We start from the raw sequence: 27,208 nt of genomic DNA on the forward strand, positions 1-27,208 counted from the left end.
GGAGGAGGCTGGAGTGCAGATGGAGGAAAACTCCCAGTGGATACAATCATGCCTTGGTAAGTGCCACCAATAAGTTGTATACAAAGCGGTAAAGACAGCAAAGAAGCTCTATTTTGCTGCCTCTATTAGATCATCTTTAAGCCGCCCAGCGGAGCTTTTTAAAGTCGTGCGAGGGCTCTTACACTCTGGCCCCCACGACACTATGGAAACATCTGAGACCCGCTGTAATGAAATTGCTGGACACTTTCAAGATAAGATTGCATGTATCCGCAGGGACCTTGACTCTGATGTTGTGACAGATGAATCCATTGAAGTGTCCGGAGCACGGCCTTGTCTTTCTTTATTGGATGAGTTTCAGTTGGTGCAGCTCGAGGAAGTGGACAAGGTGCTTGGAATGGTTCGGGCAACCACGTCTGTTCTGGATCCTTGCCCATCTTGGCTAGTGAAAGCTGGCAGGGCTGCAACCACCGGTTGGGCCAAGGAGGTGGTTAATGCCTCCTTGAGGGAGGAATTGGTCCCTGGTAGCCTCAAGGAGGCAGTAGTGAGACCTCTTTTAAAGAAACCCTCCTTGGACCCAGATAATTTAAACAACTATAGACCGGTGGCGAATGTCCCTTTTCTGGGCAAGGTTTTGGAGCGGGTGGTTGCCAGCCAACTCCAGGCGCTCTTGGATGAAACCGATTATCTAGATCCGTTTCAATCCGGTTTCAGGCCCGGTTTTGGCACCGAAACAGCCTTGGTCGCCCTGTATGATGACCTGTGTCGGGAGAGGGACAGGGGGAGTGTGACTCTGTTGATTCTCCTTGATCTCTCAGCGGCGTTTGATACCATCGACCATGGTATCCTTCTGAGGAGACTCGCGGAGTTGGGTGTCGGGGGCACTGCTTGGCAGTGGTTCCGCTCCTACTTCGCGGATCGTCACCAGAAGGTAGTGCTTGGGGAACATCACTCGACACCATGGACTCTCCATTGCGGAGTCCCTCAGGGGTCGGTTTTGTCCCCCATGCTTTTCAACATCTACATGCAGCCGCTGGGTGCAGTCATCAGGAGTTTTGGAGTGCGTTGCCATCAGTATGCTGATGACACGCAGCTCTATTTCTCCTTTTCATCTTCTTCAGGTGAATCTGTTGATGTGCTGAACCGTTGCCTGACCGCGATAATGGACTGGATGAGAGCTAATAAACTGAGACTCAATCCAGACAAGACCGAGACATTGTTGGTGAATGCCTTCCCTGCTCAGATGGTGGATGTTAACCCTGTTCTGGATGGGGTTACACTCCCCCTGAAGGAACAGGTATGTAGTTTGGGGGTTCTTCTCGACTCTTCCCTGTCTCTCGAGGCCCAAGTGGCCTTGGTGGCACGGAATGCGTTTTACCATCTTCGTCTGGTAGCCCAACTACGCCCCTATCTGGACAGGGACGACCTCGCCTCCGTTGTTCACGCTCTGGTAACTTCAAGATTGGATTACTGTAATGCGCTCTATGTAGGGCTGCCCCTGAAGACAATTCGGAAGCTTCAGCTGGTGCAGAACGCAGCTGCCAGACTACTGAGGAGGACCAGTCGGTCTTCGCATATAACACCTGTCTTGGCGCGTCTGCACTGGCTTCCTATTTGCTTCCGGGCGAGATTCAAGGTGCTGGTTCTTACCTATAAAGCCTTACACGGCGTGGGACCTCAATACCTTGTGGAACGCCTCTCTCGATACGAACCTACCCGTTCACTTCGTTCAGAATCTAAGGCCCTCCTCCGGGTACCAACCCATCGGGAAGCCCGGAGGGTGGTTACTAGATCTAGGGCCTTTTCTGTGGTGGCCCCTGAGTTGTGGAACAGCCTCCCCGAAGAGGTACGCCTGGCGCCTACACTTTTATCTTTTCGGCGCCAGGTAAAGACCTTTTTATGCTCCCAGGCATTTTAATTTTCTTAACCATTTTAATCTTTTAATCCGTATTTTTAATTTTTGTCGTATTGTGCTTTTGTAGTGTTTTTTGTTGTTTGTTTGTATATGTTTTTATGATTTTTATTATGATATATTGTATTTTATCTTGTTTGTTCACCGCCCTGAGAGCTATTCTGCTAAGGGCGGTATATAAATTGAAATAATAAATAAATAAATTTGTTGTTCTTCTCTAGCTTTACTCATTTTTGATATTACCAGTTCATGATCTGTACCTGCAGTCTGCTGCTGGTCTTGTTTTTGCACAAAGTATGGAACTTCTCCATCTTCTGCTACCAATTATATAATCAATTTGATTCCTATATTGACCATATGGTGATGTCCACATGTACAGTTGTCTTGTTGGTTGCTCAAAAAATGTGTTTGCAAGAAACAAATTATTGGCTTTACAGATTTCAATACGGCTATCTCCTGCTTCATTTCTATCTCCTAAGCCCCATTTTCCCACAATTTCTAGTTCTTCTCTCTTCCCTACTTTTGCATTCCAGTCCCCCATGATTATCAGAGCATCCCGTTTCAGTGTGTGATCAATTTCTTCCTGTACTTCCTCATAAAATCTCTCCATTTCCTTTACTTCTGTGTTTGCCGTGGATGATGGTTATGTTAACAGGTTTCCCATTAAATCTCATTGATATGTCTCACTCAGACCTTGCCTTATAGCTCCTAATTGCTTTTGCTATATCACTTCTCACTATTAAAGCCCATTTCTTCTTAATTTCTCATTTCCTGCATAAAATATTTTGTAGTTGTCTGATTGAAAATGTCCCATTCCTATCAATTTTAATTCACTCATGCCAAGTATTGTAATATTGATACATTCCATTTCTTGCTTGACAATTTCTAACTTTCCCTGGTTCATGCCTCTCATGTTCCTACTGTGTGCATTGTACAACTCCAGACTCTCCTTTTGTATCTGTGCACTTCAGCCTCTGGGCTTCCTTTCGGCTTTGACCTAGCTGCATCATTAGTCACAGCGGTACTCGTACTTGTCCTTGTTCTTCACCAGTAGCTTGGCGAGTGCCTTCTGACCTGGGTGTGTGTGTGTCTCATCTTCCAGCACTATCTCGTGTTGCATTTTGGATGCTCTGTTCATAGGGTTTTTGTGGGAAGAGGTATTCAGAGGTGGTTTACCATTGCCTTTCTCTGAATCTGGATTCATCTTAGTCTGGTTTCTGAGCTTTGACCATTCCGCCTTGGGTGCCCCTGCTAGGAGTCTAGCCTCTTGGTCTAGACTCCTGATGGCACTGCTCTCGGCTTCTTTGATACTCTCAAACCTCCTCACCATGTTAAGGTGTGCATCCTAGAGGGGGAGTAATTCCTATACTTAAATCTTTTTTTCCTTCTTCCTCCAAAGGCATGAATGGTAGTGGAACTAAATGAGAGTTAAGCCCCCAAAAATGCCTAACCATATGGCCATCCCTCCTGTTATGGCTAGCTGTAGATTTAGTCTCCAATGTGTACTAGAATTCTAAGAAACCTGATGTGTTAATGATCTTAATTTGTGCAATTCAAAAGTGGCACTGAATCTGAATGGCTGCATGTACAAATACATGTTTTGTTTGGATACTGTAATATCAATACCAAGGAAACCTTACTAAACAAGCAAATAAGTAAGGCCTCCCAAATAATGGAAGGTGAACATAAAAATTCTAAATACAATTCATAAGCAACTTACAACACAATCCTCTCCATGTTTACTTGGAAGTAAGTCCTACTGAACTCAGTGGAGCATACTTCCAGGTAACTGTACAGCCTTAAGTAAATAATCTCATGAAAAGAGTATGCTTTCTAACTCAAGATTCATAACTGCTGCTATTAGCCATGCTTTTTTCCATAAACCTTCTTCTGAGAGCAACAGAATGCCACCAATCCTGTTGCTCCCAGGGGGACTTGCTCTATTATAATTCAAAGTGTGCAGTAGCAAGGACCCCCATGGAATAGCTGCTCCAGGGTGGTGGATGACCTATTTTGCTTTGTTAAAAAAGGATTGATTATTTTTTTTACTGCCTCATGAACGGATCCATAGGACTGTAGATTCTAAAGTGGACTTTAATCCGATCTAGGTCATGATCCACCAGGACTGAATCAGGTGAATCTACTTTTGAATCTGTTCTACAGATTCCTCCCCAATACCTACTAACAAATAATACTTGCATGGGAATCCTCCATCTCAGTGTATTCAATTAACAATTAAGCACCACAAGTTATATATATATATTCTCCCAAAGTTTAGGTTAAGCAGTATTAGAAGGCCAACAATCTCCAAAAGAACTGCTGCAGACAAGCCAGCAGGCAGTGCAATACAAATAAGATTGAACTTTAAAATAACTGCAAAAGAAATTATGTTTTGAGAGAACAATCAGACTATCGTTAAAAAAATACTAAAATTTGCAGTGTTCATCTGGATGCAAACTGGGGGCTTTTTCCATCCTCAGCTGTTACTGGATTAAACAGACAGAGACACAAGCAGTAAAATGGAGGGAGGATGAAGAACAAAAGAGGGGGCCTGCAGAGAAGGGATGGGCAAGGATTCCGCAGAATTCGGACTTAATAGCAAATTATCCATTTTATCCCACATTATCTCTGTGGATCGGATATTGAACTGACAACTTTCCGCTTACATTTTCAGAATCAGATTTTTTAAAAAACCCATTCCCTTAATATCAATGTTGTGATCATTTGTATTTATTGCTCTTAGCCTACTATGTAATAAGCAGTTTTGTTAAATCCCACAGGGTTTGCCCCCCTTCCCTTTAGGAGAAAGGAGTTGGGTGTCTCTGCAGCCAGGAATGTAGAACCAATATAACAGAGTCTGTGTCCTCTGCTGACGGAGGGTAGAAGTGCCGGCCTACATGCCTGTACAATGGACTTTCCACGAACATATAAGGTTTTGTCTTATTTCTCAAAGTCTAGCTGGCTCCAGACACCTCCCCCCTCCAAGAAATAAACACAGGGCTGATATGATAAAGGACCAGTTATTCTATGGTATTATCAATAATTTTATCTGCTAAAATTATAATAGTTCTATCAATAATGAGTGGACTGGAGCAGGAGACAAACCGACATGGGTATATAGTGCCTGTACGGGGAGGGCGGACTTACAACTGAAGCAGAGCAAAACAGCAGATCCCATCCCTACTGCAGAGAAAAGACAGTGAAGTGAGGAATAGAGATGACTCAAGGAGGTTCTGCTCCGAGTTGTGGCAGGAAATGAACTGAGGCCTCAAAAGACAGGGAGGGGCAAAGTTTTATGTTATTGCTTCCTGCTTCTGAGCTTCAGGAGGAGCACAACTCACTTGGAGAGCACAACCCCACCCAGAACAGGCAACTGACCCATCTCCTAGACATGGGAACTACTCACCCAGAGGGCCTCTGTCTTGCAAGGATTTAAACTCAATGCCTAGAATGCATTTCTAGGGCACTCTCCTGGAAGTTGTGTATCTGATTTGGAGTGTTCCAAAACATCCTCTGTTGTGTTCACCAAATTTCTTATCAATTCATGTATACCTTGGCTATGATTGGCATGGGCGCTCGGCTCCATGCTTGGCAGTGTCTTGCGCTGCCAACATGCCACTTACTTTTTAGTTGGTGCATGATCTCTCCCTATCTCAGAGCTTGGAAGAGGCCTCAGCCGAGGCCTTTGAAGATCCCACAAGAGGATGGCTGTGGTGTCTAGAGCGGTCACTCCATATACCCTGTACTCAGGCCACATGACAACTGAGGATGAAAAAATTCTGTTTTGCATCAGTCTGGACATTGCAAGTTTTAGAATGTTGCTTCTTATGCTAGTCTGACTGTAGCCTCACACATTGTTTTTGCAGTTCTAAAGTTTGTGTACATTTTTTTGCTATTTTTACTGACTGTAAGTTTCAAGCAAGTAAAAGAAAGAGCTACTTGAAAAATATAGGATGAAGATTGGATCAGCTAACATAAGCTCCCTGCAAAGAGGAATTTCTGGGTCAAAAAGTTCTCATAGCATGACCACTGAAAAACAATTAAAGGGCTATTGAGTTAATTGTTTTGGCATAATGCTATATGGCCAGGGGCAGATTTTTCCAAAACAATTACTTGCATGTTTCAATCAGGATAGTAGATGCTATCAGAACACTGAATTCTCATTTTATTGTCCATGAAAGGAGAATATAGAATAAGTACTAAATAATAAGAGGTGCCCAATGTGATGTTCCTGCTTATATTATAAATATGGTAAGTGCTGTTTATATTGAAGATATATGGTAAGTAGAGTGAAAGAGGAGGGGGGAGTACATGAGCAGTAGAATGCTGGATGATTGGCTGAGCGTTTGAATGGCTGGGAGTATAAATGGAAGAATGACAGTTGAATCTAGGGAGGTTGTGGTTGAGGTGGTGTCTTTGAGAGGTTGAGAGAGGTTGGAGGTTTGGAGGTGGTGGTGTTGAGAGTGAGTCAGAGTTCTGAGGCAATTAGTAAAAAGTCAAGTACCTAACAGAATATAGATGAAACCATACACTTGTGAAACATTCCTTAAGTAATCTTGTTATTTCTGATATTTAATAAATACTTACTTGGTTTACCAAAGGCCTGATCCTTGGCTGGGGGAATATACAGACCAGAAGGGAGGGCAAGGTAATTACCAAGGCTGAACAGAAACTGTATCTAATGGTGGCAGCGGTGAAGGGAGAGATTGTAACAAGTCACGTATCCAGAGCAACCCAGAGTTGTATGCTTTAAATGTAAAGATACAAGGGGGTTGGGAACAGCATAGGCACACAGTCACAAAGTAACAAGCTATAGAGAGACTTAGGCAAAGTCTCTGGGAGTTTGGGTTACAGAAATTGACTGGTGGTGCTGCCTAGCAGTGGGATTTATTGAAATCTGTGCTAGAGCTGAAAAGGGTAAGAATAAACCTGACGTTCCTGTCTGCTGGTAGCCACAAAGTGAGAGCTTCACAGGTGGTGCTGGGGAAGGACGTCACACCCAACTTACAATTTATTTTATATTATTTGTTTAAAACATTTCTATACTGTCCATCAAATCAGTTTCCAGAATGATGCACAACAATACATATGATAAATTATTTAAACCTAATACAATATGATAAACACTAACGTCAACAACCATGAAAAAAGACTGCAAAACATTTTTAAGCAGACTAAGGGTGCAATCCAAGTCCTATTTGCACTGGGCTGGGGGAGGTGGAGGTGAATGACACTTGGGTGAGCTGACAGGCTCCCGGTGCCACTAGGCTCTGCTGGGCTCCACCAGCAGAAGCCCCCCATCGCGGCTGAGCTGCAGTGCTGTGAGGACCCTTTTGGCGCCACTGGGGGACCATCAGGAAAGGCCAGCCCAGTGGACGGAGAGCCAGCAGAAGCTGGCAGTAGCCCTGAAAATGGGACATTCCAGGGGTATGGTGCGAGAGAAGCCAAGGGGGGACTTACACAAAATCCCAATCCCCATGAGAATTACACTGGCTAATAGGCCAGCACAGTAAAAATATTCCTAGGGGACCACTTACTCTTCAATGGGCCTGTGCATGGGAGCCAGCTGGCAGCTCCTGAATGGGGAGTGGATGCTGCGGACCTTTCCAACAGCTCCTCCACTGCCACTCTGCCTCCTGCTGGCTCCCAGTCATTTGGATTGTGCTATAAGGGATTTATACAAATTAAAATGACTGGCTCTGAAAAGAATATAAAGATTGTGTTATAAAAAATCCTACATGGAAAATTATTTATATGTACAAATCCCCCAAAGCTTACATGCATATTATTGTGTATGATGGTCATATACAGATCATGAGGGTTGGCCCATCCATTAGGCAAAATGTGATAATTGCCTCAGGCAGCAGGGTCCAGGGGGTTGGCAAATTAGCACACACCAGGCTCCAGTGCGCTTGCCTCTTCCACTGTCACTGCCCATCTTTCTCCCCTTCCCTTAATTTTAATGTTTTGTCTCTGCTAATCTCCCCCTCCTCTCTGCCTTGCTCTAAGGAAGGAAAGGAGATCCCAGACTGATCCACTCCATCATTTACTTCCCAAAGTGCTTTATGAAGGTTCCAGTTCAAGTTAGTATATTGGATTTATGTGTATAGGTCCACTTCATTTGTTAAGCACTGATTCAAGCATTGGCCAGAGCATGTGATACAATCCCAAACATGCAGCCTTCCCATTTTCATACTGTGATACAGTTCTCATCCTACATCTTTAAACATCAATTAGGGAAGCATGGATGGCAATGAACCAACAAAATACCTAAGTATCCTTGCAGCAGATCTCTATATTTGTCTAGGTCTAACTGAAATGGAAAATAATAATGAAATATTAAAGTAGCAGCTACATAAAGTGGTTCAAACTAAGAAGACAAAATTGCTTCTGAAAAGTGTGGTCCATGACAGGACAAATAACTGTTTCAAGACAGAAATAAGTGTCTATGTCAGTGAGCAGGATACAAAAAGACCATGTGAGGGGAAAAAACAGAAAAGCAGAAGATTCACCAAAGCATCGAGTGAGATTCTGGAAAGCAGCAGATTATGAATTAAACAGGTCCTAATAAAAATCTTATTTCATGAGAGATATTATTAATACCCAGTACCATTTTTGGTAAAAAATAAGGTGCCAGTACTTACACATTGATAAAAGTGCTGGGTTGCCAGCACAAAATAGCTTCCATGGGCAGCAAAAAAAAGAAGTGACAGTATTCTATACAAATGAGTACTGTCACACACATAAAAGGCCCTCCTAATACCTCTTTAAAGAGAGGTATTGCTAAATATGTAACAAGTCCATAAGAAAAAAAAACTTCCTGCAGGTTTTTATCGAGCCAGCAATTAAATGTTAAATTGTATTCAAGGTTTCTTCCACTTCTCAGTGTAACCCGGCTACCTCACAGGGTTTTTGTGAGGATAAATAGGAAGGGGGAAACCATGTACTCCACCTTGAGCTCCTTGGAGAAAATGTGGGCTATAAATGTAATAATAAATAAAATAATAAATTAACTAGCATCATCGGAGAAATTTCTTTGAAAACTTATAATGTAAAAATTCTCAAGAATTGATTGAACATCTAATGTTACTTTATTTTATGTGTGTTCAGCGTTTTAAAATTTATTATTTAAATTGGGTGGGGGGATGAACAGACGTGTTTACATTTGCAGAGTTCTACATATGTATGGAAAGTAACATGATAGCAACATGTTGAAGGTTGGCAGGATCACGTACACATGTATGAGTGACACCAAAATGACAGACAGCTTTGCAGAGTAATGAAAGATGATGCCGAAATGTGAAAAAGACATTAGCAAAGTAAAAGCATTACCTGGAACCTCTTTTCAGCAGCAGAAGAAAGAGAGAATGATTACTTATTCCAGTTTGGTTGAATGTTAACTCAGTGAAATATGTGTTTTAAAAGATAAGAAAACCAATCTTCTAAAATGATTTTATAGCAGAAAAGATACAGAATTGTGTTTCTTTGATCCTCTAGCAAATCCAAGTGTAAGAGAATTTATAGGGGAGGGAGGAGGAATTTTTTCCCCTCTTTTGGTTTTCAAAGACATAATCAAACAAAACATAATTAAACTACATGTTAAATTATCAAAACATAGTTAATACTACATGGCTCTAGAATGCAGGAACAAAAATCTGTAAAGTTTTTATTATGCCATATATTTTTACAGGAGTAAGATGTGGGGAGGATTAAAAAAAGTTGTTGAGAAATGGATTGCTATACAGCAGTAACTTGGCAGCATAAAGAAAAAGAAAAGAGGAAGGAATATTAGAAGGGGAAGAGTCTGTATTATAAGGAAATGAGAAGAAAAAAGTTACATCTGTTGGGGAGCAAAGAAGCAAGCTTGCTATAACTATTTACTCAAGTTCCTCTCTTTGGTAAGGATGGCTCATCAAGCATGCCTCAACACTACACAATAGAACAGGGATGTAGGAGAAGAACTTTTACAACTTTTTTGGGAAATGATTTGTAACTTGATATTTCACAGGTTTCTTTAGCCAAAAGGAATGGGATGAGAAATTAGACAGAAAATCGTTACTCAAACTTTGCTTTTAGGGCAGAAAAGGATGGTTTGGAAAATTCCATCTTGCATGCTTCTGCCTACTTGCTTTTATATCACATTGCTGGGCCCAGTTATAATTATTGTGGGTAAACCTGGGACACTCCCTAACCATTACACTAATTGCTTATTCTCTTACAAATTCTATTACTTATTATTAATTTTTCACCTGTTAACAATGAGGCAGCTTTGTAATTTTCCACTTATATGTAATGAGTAGTAAGTGCCCCAGGTGAAAACCCAAGCAGAAGATTATATCTGAGACTCACAGGTGACACTCACTCTTCCTTCTCCTTTGGAGACTAGGAGAGGGAAAAGCCAAGCTGCATTTGCACTACGCTCAACAAAGGGCAATGCAGAGCCAAGCACATGTAGGGTTCAAGGCTCTCCGGCTGTAAGTGGGAAAAGCAGAATTGCATTCAGAATAATGACACTTGCAATGGGGAGGTGGGGAGGTGAGGAGGTGGTCGCCACAGAAGTGAATGGGGCAGGAAGTACGTGATCATTCCTTAAACAATTATTTATTTACAAGGCAATGGCAGATAAATAAACCCATAGTCTTACACTGAAGGCAATTTCTACAAAGGCACAATACTCATTTGATAATACAGTAATAGCAAAATACTCTTCAGCCATTTTAATGCTTCTATTTGTAGTTTTCAGTTCTTGGCTACAATTTTTTGCCAACAAACCATACCTCTTACATCATCCAATAATACAAATTTCATCATACTGAATTGTTGTGCTCATTTCAAACCAGCTAGTTATATCAGCTGCTACAGGTCTCTGAAGTATAATTTCCAATCTTATCTTCAGTGCTTTCACCTTCATGTTGGAATATTCCTGTTCCATAACATTTTAATTAAAACACTTTCCCTGTATTCACTACTACTCTCTTAACATGGAGCCCAGCCTCATCAAAATTAAAGTTTATTACATTACACTGGAGATGATAATCTAAGGCTATTTGCTGCACCCTCTCGACTGTTAAAGTGCAATAGTCTGAGAGGATTGCTTGATATTTGATTGATGTCGAGTTACAATAATTAAAATAGGAATGCCATATGACCTCACTTGTGTTTAAATATAGACACTATTTTGAAGACCAGCTTCATCTCATAAATCAATTTGAGTATGGAAGAAAGCAAAAGAGATGTGTTATTGTTTAGAAGTCAAAGTCTCAGTGCAACCTTGGTACTGTTTAGCTACAAAATTTTCCAGTGCTTTGGTAAATAAATGTGGCCAGTTTTTGTCTCAAGAAGAGGCACCATTTAGTCATTTAGCTGTCAATGGCCTTACCATACCATTCTCATTGCCGTTTTATTGTAACCATTAGTAGGAAGGGTTTATGTGCATTGTATTGTAACTCTTGCATATGAAATTTTGATGACCTAGTCCATTTTCCAACTGTATTACTATTTTATAAATGTCCAACAAAATATTCACACAAAGATAAAAAAATAGAATAGATATTAAAAAATCCACAACTTTTGAGAAAGATTTGGTCTGCTTTGTTGTTTATGCTTTGGAATTAGTCAGAGCACTCTATATGGTGGTAAAGGATCTAACAAATGGCAAGTGCAAACTCATGTAGGCTTTCAATGAAATCTGAACACTTAACTCCTCAAGGTCTTTTAAAAATACCGACTTTTATCATTATAATATTTTCCTCCCATCTTGGTATTCCCATGGACCCTGTTTGCATAGGTATTACTTACCACTTCCATACATAGGAAGCTGTCTTATCCTGAGTCAGACCATTCGTCCATCTAGCTCAGTATTGTCCATGTCACACACATTTTTTAGCAGAGGGGCACAGGTATTCTACTTACACACACCAGATATAGTAATGTTCCCCCAGCCCTGTTGCTATAATGGCTCAGGTATCCAGGCAAGCTTCAACTCCCCGGTGACACTCTGTCTCTTTAAAGCTCACAGCTCTGAGTTGAGCCCCTGCAACCTGATACTATATCATTCCTTCAGGCCCTTGCTGCCACCACAGACAACTGTATCTGATTCACCCTTAATGTAGCCAATGATGAGGCATACGTGTGTGTGAAAACCAAACAATATTTATTAAAGTACAGATGTATTCAAAAAGAGCAAGCTCACTTTGTGTTCATAAGCATATGGTTCAATACATTTCTCTTGGACTTTCACTAAAGTTACTGGATATTCTTTTAAGCTTTTAAGCTACCTGTCCTATCCACACTGAAATATTCCTACACAATCTCACACTTTCACCATCTAATTTCAAAATAATAAACCAACAGCGAACCTACACTGTCTAATCTCTGCACTGCACTAATCTCTACACTGTAAACTGCCCAGAGAGCTTCGGCTATGAGGTGGTATACAAGTGCAATAAATAAATAAATAATCTCATCAATTCCTATACAATCCAATCTACACACAATCCAACTGCCAAACTGTCACCACTCTGATATAAATCTTCCACTCTCAGTCACTCAGCCAATCACCATGCAACACACTCCAGCATTCTACTCAGTCATTGCCCCCTCGCAACACTCATCACTTACCTTAAACATGCTACTATAACCTCTTACCATATATTTTAGAATACAAAAGCATGAAATATTTACATATATGCATGAAACATCACAGTCAACACTGACCAGCAAGCGGCTCTCCAAGGTTTCAGGCAACAGTCTCTCCCAGTCCCACCTGGAGATGCCAAGGACTGAACATGGGACTTTCTGCATGCAGAGAAGATGCTCTATTACTGAGCTATGGCCCTTTGCATTTTTTCCCAATCAGATGAATTGAAATATGCTTTATAATGTACGTAAGTGCTTACCTTACAACCCCTTGCCTTCCCCGGAAGCATAAAAATTAAGCAGGATTATTAGAATATGTACAGTGTATATCATAAATCTAGGGTAAAGAAAACTGAAATTAATGCAATGGACAAAATATTTGCTTCTGTCCATTATTCATTCAAAACATTATGATCTCTTCGTATTTGAAATGCTATTTATTTATTTACTATCTGCACTTATAAGACACTTCATTAGCTACCAGGCTAAGTTCAAGGTGATGAATCACTGTGCTCTACAGGTGAGGGCCTCCTGCATATGTTCCATACAATATAGGAATCATGCCTTTACTGTTGTGCCACCTACCCTTTGGAATTCCCTCCCCTTAAATGTTAGACAGGTGCTATCTTTGTTGTCTTTTGGGCACATATTAAAGACCTTCCTCGCCCAACAGTGAGATCTTTGTGTGTAAAATTCAGCATATGTCTCTGTAAAATACTTGTAAGCAGAGGCCTACTCTTTTTGTGGTTGTCACTTGGATTTTACATTCAGACTAGATGAGAAGGCTATGTATTTTGTAACTGACTATCTAAACTACTGTTTAAAATGTAAAGTGAGAATCTACCTGCTAACACTTAAAATTGCAGAAATATACATGACAACTGAGATGCAAGGACTCAACATTCCTCTTGCATACGCTTCCAAAATTATTTAACAAAATGTGAAATAAAATATTTATTTGCCTGTGATTGATTCTGCATCTGGAAGAGATGTTTGGTCTTACCGTGAAATGGTCTTCTCTGTGCATGGAAAAAATGATCTCAGGTGGGTAATTACCTCCACCTAGCTGTTGAAGGCACAAAGAGCACTGTTGAATTTTGCAGGGACTTCCTGCTCTGCGTAGATCCTTGCCACAGTTCTTGATGACAAGCCAACAAACGAGGAAAGAAAAAGGTAGCAACTACACCAATAGGGAGAAACACGAACAGCACTTATACACTCTCTGCTAGAGGCCTATCGTGGAGTAGTGATGGCAGCCCAGCACTCCTAGGGAGTGGACCTGAGATAATCTTTGACATGCCCAGAGAAGACTGTTTCATGGTAAGACCAAATGTCTCTTCTCCTGTGCATGGAAAAGATGATCTCAAGTAGGACATACCAAAGCTGACCCATGTAGGGTGGGGATATTGCTGGGCTGAAAAAACGTTATCAGTCGGAGAGGACGTGTTGTAGCACTCTTCTCCCAAAGGCCGCCTCAGCGGACGTGTACGTGTTTATTTTGTAATGCTGAATAAACGTATTAGGAGTATCCTATGTAGCTGCTCTGCAGATCTCTAGGAGAGAGGCATTGCGCAAGAACGTTGCTGATGTGGCTGCCGCCCTAGTGGAGTGGGCCACAATCTTGGCCTGGTGGACCAGCCTCAGGAAGCGTACGCCAAAGTGATACATGCTTTAACCCACCTAGCTAGTGTAGAAGTGGAAACCTTATTCCCTAACAATGCTGGGTGAAAGGACACAAACAAGCTATCTGTTTTGCGTATGGATTTTGTTTTAGAGATATATACTTTTAGGGCTTTCCTCACATCAAGTGAGTGCCATGCCTTCTCTGTGGGGTGAACCGGATTAGAACAGAAAGAGGGAAGCACAAGTGCTTGTTGACAGTGAAAGATAGACAGCACTTTAGGGCGAAATGAAGTGACAGTGTGGAGAATGACTCTATCCTTATGAAACACACAGTAATTCTTATCGACAGAGAGACACTCTATGGGCCGAAGTAATGGCCACAAGAAACAAGGCATTAAAGGACAGTAGATGAAGAGAGACTTTACTGAGAGGTTCAAATGGGGGCTTTTGTCGGGCCGTTAACACTTTGTTTAGGTCCCAAGTTGGGTAGCAATGTACCGTAGGTGGCACCAACATTATTGCTCCACAAAGGAAACGTTTGAGGAAAAGATGAGATCCCAGTGGGTTGTCTGGGGATCTGGAGGGGATAGCCAATAATGCCAAAGCCTGGTGCCTGAGGGTGTTGGGTCTGAGACCCAATGATAAGCCATCTTGTAGGAAGGAGAGGATCTCATTGATACCTGCTTTCCTTGGAAGTAGCCTTTTCTTCTGCAACCAAGCAGAGAAGGCCTTCCATGTACTCTCGTATATCTTAATGGTAGAAGGACATCTAGAAGCCATCATTGCTTCCACCACCCGAGGAGGAATGCCTCTTCTCAGGGGACATCGCCTCTCAACCTCCAGACATGAAGCGCCAACCCCCCTGGGTCTGGGTGGAGAAGCTGTCCCTGTGCCAACAGGTCTTCTCTGATGAGAATTTCCCATGAAGGATTGACCAATAGGTCGAGGAGTTCCAGAAACCAGGGTCTTCTTGGCCACCAAGGAGCTACCACTAGAACTGTTGCCCTTTCGGCTCGCATCTTTTGGATTACCCTGGGGATAATTGGAAGTGGCAGGAAGGCATACAGCTGACCTGCAAACCACTGGGATGTCAGAGCATCTATTCCTTCTGCCTCTGGTGCTGCATACCTGGCAAAAAAACTTTTGACATGGCAGTTTGAATCTGCCAAAGTGTGCCACTATCTCCTGAAAGGCCATTGGGTGAAGCTTCCATTCTCCCTGATGGACTTTCTCTCGGCTCAATCAGTCCACTTGTCTGTTGTCTTCCCCTCTGAGGTATTCTGCCAGGATTGAGTCCACATATGTTTCTGCCCACTGAAATAGGTGGAGGGAGCATGTGCCTCCCTGATGGTTCACATGAGCTTTGGCTAACATGTTGTCTGTTCTGACAAGCACTGCCCCCAACTGTCTTGACTCCGTGAAGTGTCTTAGGGCCAGATGAATTGCGCAAAGTTCCAGGAGATTGATAGGGAATGCTGATTCCTGTTGACCATGTGTCTTGCACCATTTGGCCATCGCATATGGCTCCCCAGCCCAATAGGCTGGCGTCTGACGTGATTAGAGTCCATGGGGGATCCTGGAATGGCATGCCCTTTAGCAGATTGCCTACCATAGTAGGGACTGCTGGACCATCGGGAACAGTGCCAATCTCCAGTGTTGCCTTGTCGCTATCTCACCTTGGAAGGAGAGTAGTGCCCACTGCGGGGGGTGAGACTGATGATGTGCCCATGGAGTAGTTTGGAAGGTTGAGGCTATCAACCCCAGAACCGCTGCTAGTTGCATGAGGTCTGCTGAAGGGGAAGACACAGGATGTGATACTGCTGTGCGTATCTTGTTTACTCTGTCCTATGCCAACCTTATGATTCCCTGCTGTGAGTTTATGGTGGCCCCAAGATGTACTATGCAGCAGGATGGATATACCTGGCTCTTGGCTTGGTTGATTATGAAGCCATGGTCTTTCAGACAGGCCAAGGTAACGTGCAGAGTTTCCCAGGCCTTGTGGAGCAATGGGGACTGAATCAGGAAGTTGTCCAGGTAGGAGAAGACATGGACTCCGTGTCCTGAGGTGTGCCACCAGGGCAACCACGATTTTTGTAAATACCCTGGGACCAAAGCGCATGGCCCTGTACTGGAAGTGGTCTTCCCCCACAGCAAACCAGAGGTAGCGCCAATGAGGTGAAAAAATAGGGACGTGAAGGTAGGCCTCCTTCAGGTCAACTGAGATGAGGAAGTCTCCCCTTCTCAAGGCCTCCTTTACTGATAGCAAGGTGTCCATGCGAAACTTGCAGTACTTTATATATTCACTCATGTTCTTCAGGTCGAGTACCACCCTGAACGAGCCATCTTTTTTTGCGACGGTGAAGAATAGTGAGTAGTTTCCCAAGAACCTCTCCCCTATTGGGACAGGTTCTATTCTGCAATTTCTAGTAAATGGGAAATTCCCTGTAGGATCCTCTCCCTTCTGCCTGGAGATGCTAAGATAGGGGATGGTAGGAATCTCATCAGAGGGCGGGATGTGAATTCCAACTTTAACCCATAATGGAGGGTGTGTAGTACTGATTGGTCCAATGACGTCTCCCTCCAGCGATGAGCAAATTGTTGGAGGCAGCCTCCCACCGGGGGGTGCTGGTGTCAGTGTTGGCTTGTGTGCGTTGTTGTGTGAAACAGCATACATTACGTTGGAGTTAAGTTGAGCAAGAAAACGTCTTCAGAGCATGTTAAGAGTCTTTATTAAGACATTAAGGCCAGAGACTTAAGAGTAAATACATGTAGAGATTCTTCAGTCACCCCCCTTCTGGTTACATCTCTCGCCATAGATAAACACAAAAGACAGCCTCTCAGCTCAGAGGCATAATTCAGAAGAGAACAACACATAGACTCTGTTAGAACTTTCCCAGTCGCTATCAGATGGCTACCATAGCAACGACCCTGGCAGTCCGTTCCCAGACAGAGCATAGACATAACTCCCCCTTAACCACAGTTACGTCTTCAAACTTGCAGGCTTCATGGAAAACTACTAGAGACAGTAATGCCTACTGGTCACCAGCCCAACAGTCAGAACTGATGTTTATTCCCTCGCAACTGTGATCCAAACCCAGATCTGTTGGGAAAGTGCTGTTGCCACTTGTCCTGGTTGCATTGTCTATTCCAGAAGGAACGGCTGGTACAGGCGTCCTTTGCCCTTCCCAATGTCTTGGAGCCTCAAAAGGACTGCAACATTAGATAAGGATGGAATGATCTCCAAAAGGTTCTTCTATCATCCCTTTTCCTGGTGGAAGGCATTGACTTCTTTTCCTTAGATTCCAGGATGCCTGCTAGGGCGTCATCTTCAAATAGCTTGCCTCCCACATAGGGTTCTGAGGTGAGATTAGAGCGGGATGTAGGGTCAGCCTCCCAATGGCGCAACCACAGGGTCCTTCGAGTAAAAATGCCAGCTGCAAATGACCTTGCTGAAAACTGCATGGCATTCATAGATGCATCTGCCACAAAGGTCACTGCCTGAGAAATTTTTAGTAGAGACTTGCAGGTTCAGGCCAGATCCTGCTACGGACCATCCAGCAAGTCTTCCAGCCAGAGAAGGGAAGCTCTTGCAAACACTGAGGAGGCTGATGCCGCCCAAATTGATAGTGTACTCACCTCATGGATCCTCCTGAGACCCTGATCCATTTTGCGTTCTGTTGGGTCCTTAAGGTGGGCATCCAAGTCCTTTGGGTTCAAGGATGGATTCAGCAAATTCACTATTGGGGCATCTACCAGTGAGACTTTCAGCACGTCCATGATGGTCCAGAGTATAATATTTGTTAGCGGTTGGGACTGACTTCTTAAATTGTAGTGGGACGTCAAATTCGGACTTGATCACTTTGGGTAGTTATGACGGAAGTTTCAGTACCCTTGACTTGAGTTTCAGGTCCGGATACACCGCTGAATCTCTAGATACCGAGCGGACTGGAGGATCTTACAGGGGATTTAAATTCTGAGGGCTTCCATCGTCCTACACAGGAGGGGAAGAAAGTGAGCTTCTGTTGGTCGAAACCTCTTCGGATTCCGAGTCCCCACTCCATTCTTCTTTGTCAAGGATGATTAACGCATTGCCTGGGTCGACAGTTGCATCATCTGGAAGGTGAGGGTGTCTACCCTGGGCAGTGGCATAAAGGTCTGGTGATGCGTGTGGCATCCTTCCCTGACTCTCCCTGTCAGGTTCCCACCTGCTTGTGGCTACTGCCTTTCACTAGGCACCACCAGGGACACCACATGTCAGGACCGTCCTTTATATGGTTTCTCACTCCGCTCTAGCATAGATCTCACTAGATCCCACTGCTAGGTAGCACCACCAGTCACTTCCTGTAACCAATACTCCCAGAGACTTTGCCTAAGTCTCTCTATAGCTTGTTACTTTGTGACTGTGTGCCTATGCTGTTCCCAACCCCCTTGTATCTTTATATATAAAGCATACAGCTCTGGGTTGCTCTGGATACTTGACGTGTTACAATATCTCCCTTCACCGCTGCCACCATTAGATACAGTTTCTCTTCAGCCTTGGTAATTACCTTGCCCTCCCTTCTGGTCTGTATATTCCCCCAGCCAAGGATCAGGCCTTTGGTAAACCAAATAAGTATTTATTTACTAACAGGAAATAACAAGATTACTTTAGGAATGTTTCACAAGTGTATGGTTTCATATATGGTCACTCTTTATGTTTCTGTTCATATATATACTCTTTAAATATCAGCCAAATACAATCCAAACTTCCCTCAGAACTCTGCCAACCAACCCTCACCAAACGACCTCACTCCAACCAACTCAACAACTTCTCCCCCCCTCATCACTCACAAACCTCAATTTATACCTTCAGCCAGCCAGCTACTCAGCCAATCATCATCCAGCATACTTCAGATTCTCACGCATGTACTCCCCCTTTCTCTCTCAGTCAATTACCATACATTACCTAACAGACCCGCACTTACCATATTTACAGATGCTTAACCTACAGGAACATCACAATGTGCGGTTCAGTGGTGGCTGCATGTTTGAAGATGAATTGGCTATGGAGGAACCCTGCGCCATTTGCGCCTTTGATGGTGTGGGGTGGATGCCTCTGTGTCATTTGGGAGATGCTACGTGGGATGCTACGTGGGATGCTACGTGGGATGCTACGTGGGAGCTGAAGAGGCAGACAGGTCTTTGGCTAGGTCCATCAAAAGAGAATCCCTCAGCTGGTCCTTCAATTGTTGCAGCGTGTGTGTTGACAATTGCAACTGGAGAGGCTGAGCATGAGAACAACAAGAGTGGTGCATGCCCTCCTGCAGCTGATAAGCATGGGAAGAAGAGGGGGGGTGGGACATCCCCCCCCCAGCCTCTTGCAGAGCTTGATGAGACTTGGGTGCTCCGAGGAAGCCTGTGAAAACCTCAGGAGAGGATCCAGTAGATAAAATGGGATCTAAGGAAGGGTGTGGTTGAGTGCATTTTTCCTCAGATAAGGATTGTTGGTCTCTCTGTGTCCTACAGGTGGTGCTGTGAGAGTTCTTCCCTGCAGCTCTCTTCTGGTTATCAGGGCCTTGCCAGTTATAACTGACCTGCCTGTTATCTTTAAGTGCCATACCTTCTGAAGCCACCCTGCCCACTGAAATATATGCCTTAGCTACTTCCTGCCTGCTGGTAGAGGGGCAGGCAATTGCTGCCTCTGCCTCAACACCAATGCTTAAACAAAGGCCCTGTGGCTTGCCTTGGTAACGGCACTGGTGCTGCGTCAGGTTTGGGTGGAGGTGGGAGCAGTTTTGGCTTTTTCATGGGATCCTCAAACTTGGGCGTTTCTTTCCCCATTGGGAACAACCATGCTGCTGGGCTTACAGGGGCTGCGATGGTGGTTATCTGTCAATGCTGGTGTTGCTAGCGGGGGGGAGGCCAAAGGCAACCCCAAGGCTGGAGAGTCTCTGCTTTAGCCCCCCGTGGGTGGGGGTGAGAAGCCATGGGCGGTGGGGGGGTAGGTCCTCATGAGCAGTGCGCTCTAGGCAATGCCACTGCTCATTGCAGGGGAAGCCATTGAGTCCTCTAAGGTGGTTGCCGCTGAGGCTTCAATGAAGGCTGGCGCGTGCTGCGAGGGTAGCGGGGGGGGTGCTAGCTAGCAAGCAGCAGCAGATGTGCCAGTCCTGAGGGTGGGGGCACCGTCTTTCGCGGGCGGCTTCACACTGCGGTGAGTTATCCGGGAGTGGGGAGAAAGCTTTTTTTAAAAAAAAATATACAACTAAAGGAGATAACAGGAAATAAAGCAAACAGTAAGAAAGGAAGAGCAGAACAACTTAGGGAAATAACGCAGACACAAACAATACAGGCCTGAACCAATGGAGCAGAGAGAGAGATCAACCATTCTTGGTGAAGGGAGAAAGAGAACTGCGGCAAGGAGCTAAGGAGAGCAGGAAGTCCCTGCAAAATTCAATAGCCCTCTTTGCACCTTCAACCACTAGGTGGAGCTAGCTACCCACCTGAGATCATCTTTTCCATGCACAGGAGAATTGACCTTTCTTTGTAACAGTTTTTTGGCTATCCTAAATTCTTTTACAGCCTTACTTCTCAAAAGCTGTAACCTTTCAAAACTTCAAATGTCTCTGTGCTTGGTTGTCTACAATCAGTTCTGCTGTGTGATTACAGTGTAGGGGGGAAATGCATCTAGTGAATGACTACATTAAGCATTAGTGCTGTCAGCTTTGATAGCACTGATCACTTGATGGTGATGAGGACGTATTTTTCCAAGCAACTACATCACAACAACAGATGAACATTGCTATCACTGACTATTTTGTTGATGGTACACAGTAGCATATATGTGCTATTCGCCATTACACATAACAATCTCTTAATCAGGGCCAACATTCTTAGTTCATGCAAAATTATATGGAAATGTTATCTAGCATTTCAAGGACAGTGGTTTAAAACTAAATAAAAATAAATTCTCAGCCCCTTTTATACAGGAATGAACCACTATAGTTCTTTCTATTATAAAAGTACACATTTCCACACCAAAACTAGAAGTTACCTTTCATCAACTGAAGGTTCTTTTTGCTGCAGATGAGGCTTGATTCCAAACATAGGTCTGATGTTGGTTGATAAGGCTTTGATGGTATAATTAATTTCATTTTCTCTTGTGACATCACTGTCATATCCTAGTAAAATATAACCACAAGAACTATTGGAACTAAGAAGCAGGTAAATTATTGTCATTTTATTCATTCATTCTCTGTGTGTGTGTGTGTGTGTGTGTGTGTGCATGTGTGTGTGTGTGCGTTCGTGTTCTTCTTCCAAAATACCAGAGCAACAAATAGCAGCAGACTGGACCCAGTCCAGCCTTCAGTGCATCAAAGGAGTTCTTCTGCTCATGAAAAAAACCCTTCTATTTGCTGAAGTAGCTGCAACACTGCAAAAGCTCCTAGTGGTGGTAGTGGTAATTTTTGCCAGTTCCCTCTTTCCATGCAGCTCCTATACTATGTGTGTATGGGGCTACAAACCAGAGTAGATTTTCAGTGGGCACAAGGGACTGCAGGGTAAATTAGCTGAAAATCATCTTCCCCACTTCTGTGAGTGGAAGTGTTCCATGAGTGAAGATCTGTTCATGGATTTTTGCATCCTAGCCACATACCATAAAAAACAGAATTTTTCTTTACTGTGAATTTCTATTTGTAGATAGGGCTGGAGGATATTCCTGGTTAGGGATGACTCCTCCTACTGGTCATGACAGGCCGGGTCTTCAACTTCTTAGTCTCCTCTCTAGGGGGAGGAGTCATCCTGCCCTTCAGACCGTGCTGACAGAGCAAAGACAACCCCTCAACCCCATCAACACCAACCATCCAGATGTTCAATAACCGGAAGCCGTTTGTGCCTAGTGCCTGGGGGTATATTACTTAAGTGATGTAACTGTCCAGCTGTGCGTTTTCCCATGTGGCAAAGAAATCTACCACCAGTTCACCCCACCTTTGTACAACCTGGTGAAAAACTGCTGGGTTCAACTACCACTCTGCCTCCTTTATCAATCTCTGACTGAGCCAGTAAGCCACAAGGTTGTCTATGCCTGCCAGATTTTCAGCCTGCAAGGAGGCCAGATACTGCTCCGCCCATTTGAGCAAACGCTCCGCTTCGAGAATTAGACCCTTCGATCGTGTGCCCCCTGGTTTGTTGACATAAGCCTTGGCTGAAGAATTGTCAGTGCATATCAGGAGGTGCTCTCGCTTTATCTCTCAATCAAAGGCTTTCAGGTCGAGCCTGATGGCCCACAGTTCCAAGACATATATGCTGAGGTTGGATTCTGCTGTTGACCAGTGCCCTGTGGTAAGCCACGTGAGCCCACCAGCCAAAGAGACTTGTGTCTGACATCATGATTATTCATGGTGCATCTTCCAGACTGACCCCTTGGGTCAACTGATTGGAATCCAGCCACCAGCTGAGTTCTGCCCTCACTGGGAAGGAAACAGACACCTGACATTTGCGCTGCAGCAAGATCTTGTCCTGGAAGGGTAGGAGAAGTTGTTGAATTGAACCGGAATGGAATCGGGACCACTGGACCATGTCATACATCAATACCATGAGACCTTGTAGGCAGGCCAAAACCATGAGATCCGTCTGTGGGGTTGAGGCTACTTCTAGGAGCAACTGGGTGAGCTTCAGCACCTTTTCCATGGTGGGACCCATTCGAAAGAGTCTCATGTCCAGTTGGACCCCAAGATGCATGATCAATTGAGATGGAGTCAGCACACTCTTCTCTGCGTTCACCACAAAACTAACTATTGGAGTCAAGCCAATGTTGGGTCTGTGCCTAGTCTGGACTGATTCTCTGATGGGGCTCTCACCAATATGTCATCCAGGTAGGGATGTAGACAGATCCCCATTGTTCAAAGGGAAGCAACCAGTGCCACCAGTACCTTAGTGAAGACAGTTGGTGCTGAGGAGAGGCCAAAGGGCAACACCCAGTACTGATAGTGCCTGTGGTCGTAACAGAACAGGAGAAACCGTCTCTGTTGCTGATGAATTGGAATTTGTAGATACGCCTTGGGAGAAGTCCACAGAGGTCAGGCAATCTCCCTTTCTTAGAGATGCAGTTATAAACTTGAGAGTTTCCATTTTGAAATGTTTTCTTGCTACCCACCTGTTGAGCCATTTTAGATCCAGTATGGCCTGGGTGTTGCCATTCCTTTTGACTACCAAGAAAAAATTGAGTATACCCCTGAGTTCCTCTCCGGGGGGTCAACAAGCTTGATCACTCGAATACTCGAGCTGTGAGACACATTTGCAACCCAGCATCCACTGCCCATTGTCTAAGCCAAATGTTACAGTGTGCCACAGTTGAGGCTGCCATGGAACGTTAAATTGCATCAAATCCATGGACGCTTCTGCAGAAAAGGTGGAGGGGTATGCCATCTTTAATATACATAGGAATAGTCTCCTTTGCATCCATTTCCTTCACCCACAAAAAACTGCCCTGGAAAACATTGAAGAGGTAGCAGCCGCTCTGAAGGCCCCGCATCTGCCTTCAAGCTCCTGTGAAGGGCCCCCTCAACCCTTTTATCACATGGGTCTTTGGGTCCTCCCTCCCCCTTGGTTGGAATTACTGCTGAGCTAGCAAGGGCAGCAACAGGTGGGTCTACAGCCAGAAAACACAGCCATGCCATAATTGTGTGAAGACATAGTGTTTCTTGGCCCATTTAGTGGGCAACTTCAATTTGCAAGGGAATGCCCACTCCGTTTCCCACACGTCACCGAAAGCTTGGGGGCAAGGAACAATAACGGGCTTTACGTCAGTGGAGGGAAAAGTTTTCTTTGCCCCCGCCGACCCCGAATGGGCGTTGGTATCATCCCCCCCTTCCACCTCAGACAACTGCAGTACCCTGCGTGCTTTCATAAGCAGTGGTGGAAAAACCTCTGAAGAGTGTGGGCTGAGCCTGGCTCACCTCCAGCTCCTCCTCTGACAACTCACTCTCTTCCTTATCAGGGCCTTGTTGTGGGTTATCAGAGTCAGACAATTCTCCCTGTTGCACTGCCATGTGCTTGGCTAAGTATTTCCCCTCCCCCTCATTCCCCAGGTCCAAAAGGGGAGAAAGCACCTGGTGCCTAGACATATGAACAGTGGTGGACTGATCCTGTGGTGGCAGCGCCTGTATCTGGGTGAGATGGGTGCATGACTGGGGAGGGAAAACAGTCCCTCTTGAGAGGCAGCAGGGTCTGCTGGATCACAGCCATCATCTCGCTGGGTAACCTGGCTGACTGCCACCCCTCCCCTCTGTTGGATATAATAGAGCGTGGGAGTGGGGAATCCCTGCCATCCGGAAGCAGAGAGGAGGAGGGAGATCTGGCAGAGGTATGGTGCGATCGTGAACTGTCAGATCTTCCCCCTCTGTGGTGGCACGAATGGGACTTCAGCCTCAGTTTTCCCTTATGGGAATGCTTGGCCGCCACCCTGCTTCTTTTGCGCTAGAGTGCCCGATGCACAGAGCCATCAATCTCCGAGGAGATGAATCCCTTAACCCAAGTCATGAACTTGGGAAACTGAGAGGGAGGAGGGAAAACATCCATAGGCTCACCAGAGGAAATTATACTCACCCCCCTCCACTGCTTCCACTGGGAACCAGCAAAGGTGCTGGGTGAAGAGCCCCTGAGCCATGAGGTAGTGGCTCACTGCAGTCCAACATGTCTCCCACATGGCAGGAGCCTCGGCAAGAGATTGCCGATGAGGCGCAGAAAGCCATGAAATGGCAGACACAGTGTCCCTTCGCTGAGTAAAAAAGCATGGGAAGCTGACGAAAATGGCGCTTCGCCTGCTGCATGAGCACTGTTCGACCCCTTGGATGTCTCAACCGATCCCTTCACAAAGAGGCTAAAAGCCTCTGAGCAAACCTGTCCAGGAACTGGGGGGGGGGAAGAGACGGAGTCCGTGATCCAGCTCGGGACAGGCATTGCAGAAAAGCGGCTCCAAACGGCTCTAAAACCACCATGAATGGTGGTTGCAGCAGCAAGAGCACGCTCTGTTTTTTCAATTTCCCTGAGGGAAAAACCCAACAAAGGCACAGTGCCTAGTTGGGCAAAGTATGCCTCCCACACCCTTCCCAAACCAGCGGTTGTAAAGGCAGGGGGAGAAATGCAGGGAGAAAGAAACAAACAGAGCTACACAGAGACGATGCAAGCCAAGAGGGAAAGAAAACAAGGACGGATCAAAAACAAAAGGAGAGGAGAAATAGCCAGAGGAAAGTAAATAAATAAAAAGGACTTTAAGCAAGAGCGAAAAGAATATCCAACCTTCACAGACCGCAGGCAGGGCTGGTCTGGATGGCGGAACTCCCCTCCTGGAGAGGAGACTAAGAAGTTGAAGAACCTGCCTGTCATGACCAGTAGGAGGAGTCATCCCTAACTAGGAATGTTCTCCAGGCCTATCTAGCAAATTACAAAAAATGTTATTTACATATGATTTTTAAAAGCATTTAAAACAGTAAATTGGTTCTGCTAAATACTAAATTTGATAAAAACCAGGATCTTTCAAATTGAGATTCAGATCATGGAAATTGTGCTTATTGAGGATTTTTCACATTCTGCAATGTTAAATTGAAAATACCCCCATGCCATTCTGATGCTTCCCATAAACTAATTTCAAAACAAAACTTTACAAAACCTATAGTCCTGAACTAAGAAACGCTTGCTTAACAACCCTGTAAACTTTCATGGCAATGCACAAAACAGTCAGAGAGAATTGAGAGTTCAAAGTGTAAAAACAGAGAGAGAGAAAACAGACCCCTTTTGGACTTTTTTGTCAGAGTTCTCATCTGTTGAAATTAATTAAACCAGCCATGTTCATGGAGTACCTGTAATCCTATTACTGACCTTGCCCCATACTCTGACCTTCATCTTCTGCAGTTTAAAAGTTTAAAAAATGCCTGGCTGATTTTTAATTAATTTAAGAAATTTAGCACTTAAGTTAATGATAAGGCCGGGCATGCTCAGTAAGAACCAACTGTCAGTGTTCTAAAAGCCAGGCTCACAGCTGCTGGGCTTGCCTAATCAGAGGGCCACACCCACACCAGACTTTGATTTCATATTGGATTGTAATGGCTTCCCCCAAAGAATCCTGGGAAGTGTAGTTTGTGAAGAGTGCTAAGAAGAGACTCCTATTCCTGACAGAGCTCCTGTGGCCAGAGTGGTTTAACAGTCAGCTGCTCTGACTGAAGCTCTGTGAGGGGAAAAGGGTGTCTCCTAGCAACTCTCAGCACCCTTCACTAACTACACTTCCCAGGATTCTTTGGGAGAAGCTATGGCTGTCTAAAGTGAAATAAAGGTCTGGTATGGATGTGACCAGAGACAGCTCTGGGTTAAATTTGAGTGGGAGGCTACATGTGCCTGCTGTAGAATAAAACAGTGGGGGAAACTCTGAAAAAGAATGATACTGATCACAATGTTTTCCTCTTGGAAAGGGGCTTCCCTTCTGCCCAGTGCCCACCCATCCAATCTCCTTCCTTCCCCCTTCCTCCGCCCCCCTCTCATTCCTGCCCTTCTCCTCCCCTTCCTGCCCCTCCCCTAGGTCAGTTTCACCTTTCCTAAGCATGATTGCACAGGAGTAAATCCCACTGAACTCAAAAGGCATGCAAATGATCAAACCTGCCCTCCCCTCCTCCTCCCTGCTATCTCCTCTCTCTTGCCCCTTCCCTCCCCCTTCCTTCACCCCTCCCTTCCCCTCCTCATCCCCTTCCAATTCCCATCTTCCCTCTTCTCTTCTCTTCCTTCCCCTCCCCTCCCCTCCCCCTCCCTCTCCCCCATGGTCAGTTTTACCTATCCTAGGCATGACTGCATGGGAGTAAATCCCATTGAACTCAATAAGCATGGAAATGATCAAACCTGACCTCCCCTTCTCCTCCCTCCCATCCCCTCCCTTTTGCCCCTTCCCTCCTCCTTCCTTCACCCCTCCCCTTCCCCTTCCAATCCCCTCCTTCCTGCTCCCCTTCCAATCCCCTCCTTCCCCCTCCCTCTCCCCTTCCCCTCTCCCCCCTTCCTCCTTCCCTATACTCTCCCCTC

The 27,208-nt window shown here is 44.7% G+C and overlaps 1 protein-coding gene across 10 annotated transcripts in view; it reads right to left on the minus strand.

The window, feature by feature from the left end:
- The window catches only part of EML5 (EMAP like 5), a 240,719-nt gene that overhangs the window by 63,668 nt on the left and 149,843 nt on the right, over positions 1-27,208 (minus strand). For 6 of the 10 annotated variants that reach the window (XR_009760754.1, XM_061611916.1, XM_061611915.1 and 3 more), the window contains 2 exons: positions 21,201-21,327; positions 12,808-12,822 (listed from right to left, as the gene is read on the minus strand). Coding sequence is in view for 9 of the 10 variants with exons in the window: in XM_061611916.1 (XP_061467900.1) it covers positions 12,808-12,822; positions 21,201-21,327 (142 nt within the window). In the remaining variant the exon portion in view is untranslated. Of the gene's footprint in view, positions 1-12,807; positions 12,900-21,200; positions 21,328-27,208 lie in introns of all 10 variants that reach the window. The other 4 variants (XM_061611919.1, XM_061611920.1, XM_061611918.1 and 1 more) reach the window with 3 other exon arrangements.

The sequence above is a fragment of the Rhineura floridana genome, chromosome 2, assembly GCF_030035675.1.
Source record: "Rhineura floridana isolate rRhiFlo1 chromosome 2, rRhiFlo1.hap2, whole genome shotgun sequence".
NCBI classification, from domain to species: domain Eukaryota; kingdom Metazoa; phylum Chordata; class Lepidosauria; order Squamata; family Rhineuridae; genus Rhineura; species Rhineura floridana.